Source organism: Mus caroli, chromosome 10, assembly GCF_900094665.2.
Source record: "Mus caroli chromosome 10, CAROLI_EIJ_v1.1, whole genome shotgun sequence".
Classification (NCBI taxonomy): domain Eukaryota; kingdom Metazoa; phylum Chordata; class Mammalia; order Rodentia; family Muridae; genus Mus; species Mus caroli.
The window spans coordinates 74011702-74020608 of NC_034579.1; the positions used below are offsets into that span (position 1 = coordinate 74011702).

At 52.9% G+C, this 8907-nt stretch overlaps 2 protein-coding genes across 5 annotated transcripts in view; one reads left to right on the top strand and one right to left on the bottom strand.

Moving 5' to 3' along the window:
- Positions 1–2279, top strand: part of Arhgap45 (Rho GTPase activating protein 45) — a 15488-nt gene extending 13209 nt beyond the window's left edge. For 2 of the 4 annotated variants that reach the window (XM_021173902.2, XM_029482858.1), the window contains exons 22-23: positions 1083–1170; positions 1541–2279. In XM_021173902.2, coding sequence (XP_021029561.2) covers positions 1083–1170; positions 1541–1857 — 405 coding nt within the window. In that variant the 3' untranslated portion in view covers positions 1858–2279. The remainder of the gene's footprint in view (positions 1–1082; positions 1171–1540) is intronic. The other 2 variants (XM_029482857.1, XM_029482859.1) reach the window with 2 other exon arrangements.
- A 4879-nt stretch (positions 2280–7158) lies between these two features.
- Polr2e (RNA polymerase II subunit E) overlaps positions 7159–8907 on the bottom strand; it is a 4219-nt gene continuing 2470 nt past the window's right edge. Inside the window, exons 3-7 of the mRNA XM_021174174.2 lie at positions 8438–8634; positions 8139–8197; positions 7963–8041; positions 7738–7809; positions 7159–7511 (exon numbers count right to left, since the gene is read on the bottom strand). Of these exons, the coding sequence (XP_021029833.1) occupies positions 7744–7809; positions 7963–8041; positions 8139–8197; positions 8438–8634 (401 nt within the window). The 3' untranslated portion in view covers positions 7159–7511; positions 7738–7743. The remainder of the gene's footprint in view (positions 7512–7737; positions 7810–7962; positions 8042–8138; positions 8198–8437; positions 8635–8907) is intronic.

An 8907-nucleotide genomic window follows, 5' to 3' on the forward strand; every position in this document is an offset into this window, starting at 1 on the left:
TGTCCTGGAACTTTGTAGACCAGGCTGGCCTCGAACTCAGAAATCCGCCTGCCTCTGCCTCCCAAGTGCTGGGATTAAAGGCGTGCGCCACCACGCCCGGCCTGCTATGTGGGCTTCTCATCCCAGGACTCAGGAATGGAGGGAGGAGGGCAAGGGCTTCAAGGCTAGCGTCAGCTACAGAACAGGTTTGAAGCTAGCCTGGGCTACATGAGAACCTTATGTTGCTGTATCCAAAAACAAACAAACAAACAAACAAACAATCACCACTTTTAATTACAGCACTGGGGAGGCAGAGGCAGGCACAACTCTATGAATTCCAGACTACTATGGTTTACATAGAGGGTTCCAGGCCAGCCAAGGATATATATTGAGACCCTATCTCAACTAAGTAAATTATTAAGAAGTTTAAAAAAGGGGCTAGAGAGATGGCTCAGCGGTTAAGAGCACTGACTCCTCTTCCGAAGATCCGGAGTTCAAATCCCAGCAACCACATGGTGGCTCACAACCATCCTTAACAAAATCTGACTCCTTCTTCTGGAGTGTCTGAAGACAGCTACAGTGTACTTACATATGATAAACAAACAAACAAATAAAAAGAAGTTACAAAAAGTAAGTCTGAGCTGCCCAGTAGAGGCGCATGCGTTTAGTTCCAGCTGGCAGGAGGCAGAGGCAGGAGGATTTCTGTGAGTTTGAGGGCAGCCTGTTCTACAGAGTGAGTTCCTGGACAGCAAGGGCTACACAGAGAAACCCTGTCTCCCAAGACCAACCCACCGAGAAGTTTCTGGGGTGAAGGGGCTGGAGATGGTCAGGCTCAGCAGTCCAAGTTCCAGTTCCTATTGCAGACGGCTGGATTCTTTTCTCAGCTCTCAAGGGTCAGCTCACAATTGTCTGTGACTTTAATTTCCGATATATCTGACGCAGTCTTTTGGCTTCATGAGCAGAGAGGATACACACAGGCACACAGTACCTGTAGGTCTGTGCAGTCAAAACACCCAAACACTAAAAATAAAGATTACATACCATGAAGGCTGGAAGCAGAGGTGGGGCATGCTGGAGCTAGCCCACACCCTTTCTCAATTCAGGAGGGGGCATCCACCCAGTGTGGCCAGCTGGAGTCTGCTGAGGGCATTGTCTTCCCCCTGCAGGAGGAGGCGGAGGATGGAAGCCGAGGTGAGGAGTGGGGCCCAACAGACCCTGGCCAGTGACCCAGGGTGGTCAGGTCACGCCCATTCACTGTCGTGATGGGTTGTTCTCATGAGCTGCCTTTTCCCGTACTGTGTTAGTGGCCACCCACCCCAGGGAGGGGACAGAAGGCAGAAAGGCGGGCCTGTGTCTGTAGACCCACAGTAGAGCCAGCAGAGGGGAAAGAACGGAGTCTCTTATGGCTTGTCTTGGTCACAGGACATGTTTCTCTCCTGTCTTTAGGTCTGTGTGTGTGTGTGTGTGTGTGTGTGTGTGTGTGTGTGTGTTTGTGTGCGCACACTCAAGCTCACTCTCATCTCCCCTCATCCCTCCCTGTGTCCTCTTCTCTTGGCCCCAGAATCTCACGCGGCATCCAATGACTCGGACTCTGAGCTGGAAGACGCGTCTGACCCCCTTTCGTCCTCGGACGCCAGTGCTCTACACCGCCTGAGTTTCCTGGAGCAGACCGAGGCAGGCCTGGAGGAAGGTCCCCAGAGCCATAGTGGCAGTGAGGAACAGCTGGAGGGTGAGGATGGAGCCCCGGGTCCGCAGCTGTGTCACTTCAACACCAACCAGTCCAACAACACATCACGGGCCCCTCTGCCCACCATGCGGCTCCGAGGAGGGCAGATCACAGGCGGCACCGGTCAGGAGCGGCAGCCACAGTTCGTCTGAGCTGGGTGGTGAAGGCAGGGACCATCAGCTCACTGTCACCCTTTGACTGGGGGGGAGGGAGGTGTTCCTCACAATGCTGAGGAACTTGAGGGAGATCAGGGCCCCCTGGTACCATGGACTCAGATGGACAACGGTCCCAGATGGAGTTGCCTGGCCTTTGTGTGCCTGTGGGGATGCAGCTGCGGATTCCCATGATGGCCTCATCTCTCCCATGGTCCCCATCAGTCTGGATGTGTCTGAGCAGGTGCAGCCCTGACTTTTGTGTGTGGAGCTGGAGGTAGCTCTGGCTTCAGGAATCTTGTAGGAGGCTGGACATGGACCGACGGGTGGGGGCACACAGTGGGTCTCTCCCAAGGAGCAGTAAAGGAGCTTTACACATGAACTCACAATTTTCTTGAAATAAACTTCTTAACCAACTGCCACAGCCCGATCTTGTTCTTTTGCTTCTCAGACAGGGTCTCATTTGGACTATCCTAAAGTCCCTTATTTAGATCAGGCTGGCCTTGAACCCACAGGGATCTGCCTCCTTCAGCATCCTACCCACTGGAATGAAAGGCAAGTGCCACAACACCTGTCTTAGGCAGGGTTTCTATTCCTGCACAAACATCATGACCAAGAAGCAAGTTGGGGAGGAAAGGGTTTATTCAGCTTACACTTTCCACATTGATGTTCATCACCAAGGAAGTCAGGACTTGACCTCAAGCAGGTTAGAAAGCAGGAGCTGATGCAGAGGCAATGGAGGGATGTCCTTTACTGGCTTGCTTCCCCTGGCTTGCTCAGCCTGCTCTCTTATAGAACCCAAGACTACCAGCCCAGAGATGGTTCCACCCACAAGGGGCCTTTCCCCCTTGATCACTAATTGAGAAGATGCCTTACAGTTGGATCTCATGGAGTCATTTCCTCAACTGAAGCTCCTTTCTCTGTGATAACTCCAGCTGTGTCAAGTTGACACAAAACTAGCCAATACAACACCCAACTGCATCTTGCTTTTGTAACATTTACTTTGTGTTTTGCCTGTGGGTCTGTGAGTCATGTTCATGCTATGCCTGCAGAGGTGAGCAGAGGGCCCAGATCCTGCACCTGAGGTGTTTCGGCTCTCGAGGGACTGGCCTACATTTTAAATCCATCTTCCTTGGTCTGTTTTCTGAGTCCAGTTCAAGCAAAGGCTCAGGAGGTGGCCCAAGCTGTGGGGACCATCCTGTGACAGCAACTCTGGGGAGGTATTAAGCCAGGCAGTCCTGAACACATACTTGTGACAATTTCTGACCACTTGAGGCAGAGCTGCCCAGAAGAGTGTGCAAGTATGGTTTTTGTTGATTGGTTGGGTTTTTTTGTTTTGTTTTACTTTTTCCCTTTTGAGATTGGATTTCAGAGGCTAGCCTCGAACTTGCTGTGTGGCCAAAGAAGACCTTAAACTACCAATCCTCCCTCCTGCCTCTACCTCCGGAGTGCTAGGACGACAGTGTTCCACGCATGCAAGTGCTTTATCCACTGAGCCCAGGCTCAGGTACTTGCTTTAATTTTATGGTTTAGTAGTTTAAGGTCTTGAGTTTGACCAGGGCTCTAGGTTCCTCTGTGATTTCCTGACTGAGTGATGCAGGGATGTCTCTGTCTCTTGTTTTTATTATTTGTAGTGTAAGCTGTTTGTACACAGACACTGAAGAAGTCAGAGGACAGCCTACAGTTCTCTCCTCCCACCATGCTGGCTCTGAGGATTAAATGTGGGTTGTCAGGCTGGCAGCAAGCCCCTTCACACGCTGGGCCATTACTGGCCTTATACTGAATGTCTGGAGGACTAGCCTGTAGTCCAGGCTACTTGACTAACAGTGTCCTACAGGTTCAGCAAACCAAGTGTGGGGATGACCGCTGTCTATACGCTATACCCAGTCTGCCAACTACATTTTATTTATTTTTAGTTTTTGGCTTTTTGAGACAGAATCTCTCAACATAGCTTTGACTGTCCTGGAACTCATTCTGTAGACCAGGCTGGCCTGTCTCTGCCTCCTGAGTGCTAGGATCAAAGGCATGTCACCACCATGCCAGTCTTTTTGTGGGTTTTGTTCTTTGTTTACAAACTACATTTTATTTATTTATTTATTTGTAGTTCTGGGGAAGAACCCCTGTCCTGCAGAGCTTCAGCCTTGGGAGGGGCGAGTAGCACCTGCCACCCTTCTCAGCCCCAGTCCTCACACATAGGTGGCCCTAGGACACTCCCCACATCAACTCAGTATGCAGGTCTCAGAAGAAATGCCACTTTGCAGCAAGGATTGTGCTTGCCTGACCCAAGGGAATCCCCAGGTCCTCGAGAAGCTGGGGTGGAGCACGCCTGGCATCCCAGCACATCGGACACGGGGTGAGGTGGGGGTATGGGGCAGCACAGATCAGAAGTCCATGGTCCTTCTCAGCTATGTGGTGAATTGAAGGCTAGAGATGTTGGGAAGGAGAGGCCAGCTTGTTATCCCAAGGACAGGAGTCAAAAGAATTCTCAGCCACCCTGCTATCAGCAAGAGGGGAAAGGGCCTTTTTTCCTGGAGTGGGGCTTCCTCTGGGGGGCTTCCTGGTGAAGGGTCAGCCAGAAGCCTGCAGCACACCACAGGCACAGATAAAATGCCTGAATGCAGGGTGACTCAGAGATGGTCGGGACAGACGTAGAGTTGTGGTCAGCACTTCAGGGGCCGCCCTGATCTTGGTAAACAAAATGTCTTGGCCCCAGGCCAGGACTCAGACATGAAGGTAGTCTGGACTCAGTTCTTCTTCAAGAGAGGAACTAACACATGGTTGGTTGCCAGTGAATGTATTTGTTAACCTCACATGCATATAATTTGTCTTCTTCTTTTGAAATTGTTTGTTTTTATGCCGGGTGTATGTGGCCCTGGGTCATCTGGAACTCACAGAGCCCCCTCCCCAAGTGCTCAGATTAGAGATGGCTCATGCTCTGCCTTGCACTATTTTGGAATTGAAACAAGCCCTCCCCCCTCCTGCCCCCATGACTGACCCACTGAGCCACACCCTAATCCTGATTTACAGGCTAAATCACGAGAACCTTGCCCAGAGGCTGAGAAGTGGTGTGCCCTATTCAGTAAGTCAAACAGTATAGGTCACAAAAAGCTACCAAGGTGGGGCTGCTAGGAAGTTGACAGTGCAGCGCTGAGCGTGAAACCCGGGGCTTCCCACTGCTAGACGGGTGTTCAAGTCACACCCACCAAACGCTGAGGGACACAATAGACTCCCTGGCTCTTCTTGTGTGACTTCAGAGAGGGTGAACTTTAGCTAAGCTTGCTCTCGGCCCTTAGCCTATGGTGACCAAAGAACTGAGTGAGACCCTTCAGTGTCACCTGTCTCCATTCTCCATCTGCCCACACTGAAGCTGTGCCCCTTGGAGGCACAAACTCTATCCCTTCCCTGCTCCTGCCTATAGGGACCCCAACACTCCGAGTGAGGGCCTCTGGGAGGGAGACTTCCAAGCCCTTCTAGGCCTGGCAGGTTTCAGCCAAGATGAATCTGAGTGTTCCTCTAGAGGGCAGACTCATCCTCCTACAGCCAGGAGGGGAAGCCTGCTGGGAACTCCAGAAATCTCACTCATGACCTGAGGTGCCCACAGCTCTGCAGGAGGACCAGGAATCAGCAGCTCTCAGGCTGCCTTTCTGAGGATTCCACTCTACTGTAGGACACAGGGTCAGGTGCACTGAAGCCCTCTGGGGAACTCAATGTGACCAATGTGTGTCTAAGAAAATATGGAGAGGGATGGCTCAGTGGTTAGGAGCAATGACTGATCTTCCAGAGATTCTGAGTTCAATTCCCAGAATCCACAGGGAGGCTCTCAAACATCTGTTGCCCTCTTCTGGTGTGTATAAAGACAGAACACTTACATAAAGAAATATTTTTAAAAAATAAACAAAAAGAAAAGGATGGAGTCGGCTTTAAGAGGCAAGGGCACAGGCCATTCTCCCAGGCTCAGCTCCCAGCACCCACATGTTGGTCCACAACCATCTGTAATTTCAGTTCTGGGGATGGGAACAGCAGCATCTTCAGAACTTAGACAAAAGGTAAAAAGCTGGGCACGGTAGGTAGAGCAGAGGCAGGTGGAACTCTGAGCTCCAAGCCACACAGGCCTGACTCTCATCTCCAGAAGACCTGTAGGATAGCCGGGCAGTGGTGGTGCACACTTTTAATCCCAGCACTTGGAAGGCAGAGGCAGACGTATTTCTGAGTTTGAGGCCAGCTTGGTTTGAGAACAGCCAGGGCTACACATGGAAGCAGGAGCCATATTGAACATCTAATCCCAGCTTCCTAGAAGCAAGATGGGAGGTAGAAGATGCCCAGGAAGCTCTCTGGCTGACAGCCTGGCTATCCTCACCTCCACACACAAGCAGGGCAGAGGGCGAAACCAAATGTTTTTAACCTATTTGTGGTAGCACACACCTTTCAGCCCAGCACACAGGAGGCTGAGGGAGGGAGGCTTTTAAGTCTCAGGGAAGCCTGGGTTACACATACTGGGGGACCTTGTCCCAAACTGGAGCCATCTGACTTCAGCACATGAACCCCCCCAACCCTCACCGCCCCCCCCCCGTGGGTGCCAGACACAGCAATGCTAGATGCGACAAGCCCAGTATCATGCAGCCATCAACAGGCATGAGGTTCTAGCAGCAGCCAGTGTGGCAAAACCCTAGGGACACCCTGCTCCATGAGACCCAGACAAAGGCAACCGTGTGGGACAATGACAGGAGACCAGAACAGGAAGTGAACTCCTGAATGCTGGAGAGGCAGGGTTGGCTGGCTGGCTGGCTGACATACTGTCCTGGAATTGCTGTCCTGATTGCTGCAGGACCTCATGAACATAGCCAGCACTACTGAGCTGTGTAAGGAAGGGTGGGGACTTGGGCACAGATTGGTTCAAACTGCCGTTAGCCGGTATCTGGGGGTAGAGCATAGGTGAGCCATAGACAGGAGGCTCAGCTTCTAGGCCAATCTGAGCACAGGCTGGGACTCTATTACCTCAGCAGAGGTGGGCAGGAGAGCATGGACTGAAGGGTCACTCCGGCTACTCAGGAAGCCCCTGTACTGCCCTGTCTCAAACCTCAAAGTGGATAGGAAGGGCTGGGTGTGGCCCAGGAGCCGGCAATTGCGTGGTACAAGTCCCTCCATAGTTCCACAACAGGGAGGCTGCTGTGTGGTAACTCAAGTGTGTCTTCCGAAACCACTCTATAGAGTAAGAGTGGCAAGGCCTTGGCCACTTAGGCAGGAGCAACTGGGAGCTCCAGAACGCACCCCGAGCCAAGGCTCTCTAGGACTACACCACAGTAACTTATCAAAGTATCCTTTAATTCTCAGGAGAGTCCTTCGAGAATGGAGAACTCTGAATAAAACAGTGACCCTGGAGTGAGGAGTGGGGGTGTGGCTGCAGCTCTGAAGTCACTCATCCTGCGACAATGGCCAGTTCAGAACCCGTCAGTCAAAAGGCAATCCAGTTATGAGCCACAGGCTGTGGCCCACAGCTGTCAGGGCACTGTGCAGAGCACTGGGCTCTGGGTTTCCCTGCATGCAGTGCTGCTGTGAGCTCCTCTTCATTGTTTTCCTGGAGACACTCACACCGTGAAGAAGTCCACAGATGTGCAGCAATCCTCCTGCTTCAGTCTCTGAGCGCTATGTTTCCCCTGGCAACAGTACGGGTTGTTTTGGGTTTCTGCTTGTTTGCTTGCTTTCTGAGGCTCACTATGTAGCCCTGGCTGGTCTGGAACTCAGAGACATCTGCCTGCCTTTGCCCCGGGCATTAGGATTCAAGCCTACCCTCCCGTTACATTTTATTTTTGTGGGTGCAGCTCTGACCCTCTACCGGGTCAAGGACAGGTAGCAGGCTCATCTGGGCAGTGCTGGGCTCACCTGCGGCTACTGCACCAGGCGGTAGGTGATGTAGCGGCCGGCCGTCTCACTGGGGCGGATGATCTTCACGACCTGTGGGAGCAGGTGGTGGTGGCAGGGCCTTGGGACCACTGGCCTATGGCCATGGTGGTCCTGGTCTCAGAGACAGGGAGGAGATGGAGGAACCAGGGAGTTCCAATAATTCCCAAAGGGCCTAGGAGGGGAACAACCACTGTGGCTTCTCACCTGCCCTCGCTTGATCCCAAAGTACCGTGCCACTGGGTCCCCAGCCTGGATTCTGGGTAGCTGGCTCTCACGAAGCTTGCTAGAACAGTCAAGGAAGCAGCTGGCGGGCAGCGCTGGGATAAGGGGGGAGGGCAGCGCTGGGATAAGGGGGGGTGTGGGGACAGAGTAAAGGATACTATCGAGCCAGCAGTTCAGTCACCTCCTCTTTTGTCATGACCACGTGCTCAGGGACTAGCTGTGGAGACAGAGACCCACCCACAGGCACGCGCCCATCAGGAACCTCAACAGACCAACAGGCTAATGGGTATTGTCATGGGGCTGGGACAGAGGACAAAACTAGGCTACTAATATCACCAAGTTGGATGCTCAGGGCCACTGCACCAAAACCGGGGAAGCACCCCGCCCCAGCCTGTGTCCAGATTGCAGGCAGCACTGCGCCCCGCCCCACCACGCCACCCAGGCACACCACACACACCTCGTGTTCTGTGATATTGATGAGCAGCTCCTGCTGTAGAAACTGTTCCAGCACGTACTTCGGGGCCATGTCCACCAGGGACTGCTTGGCGGAGGGCGTCATGCCCTGCTGCACCACAATCAGTGCCCGTGTGATGTTTTCCTCCTGCATGCGCTGGCAGTATACCTTGATAGTCTTGATGCCCACCTTGGGCTCCTCTGTGGGCACACAAGCACCACCCTCACACCCACTACTGGAGCCTGTGGTCTCAGTTTCTCTGCTTGGAAGGGAAGACTAGAACATCAAAGCAGCCATGATGGGGTTACCAGGGGGCTCAGCTATCACTGCAGAAGAAAGCTGCAGGGTATGCAGGAACTGCAGGCCCAGCCAGGCGGAGGTGGTGCACACCTTTAATCCCAGCACTTGGGAGGCAGAGGCAGGCGGATTTCTGAGTTCGAGGCCAGCCTGGTCTACAAAGTGAGTTCCAGGAC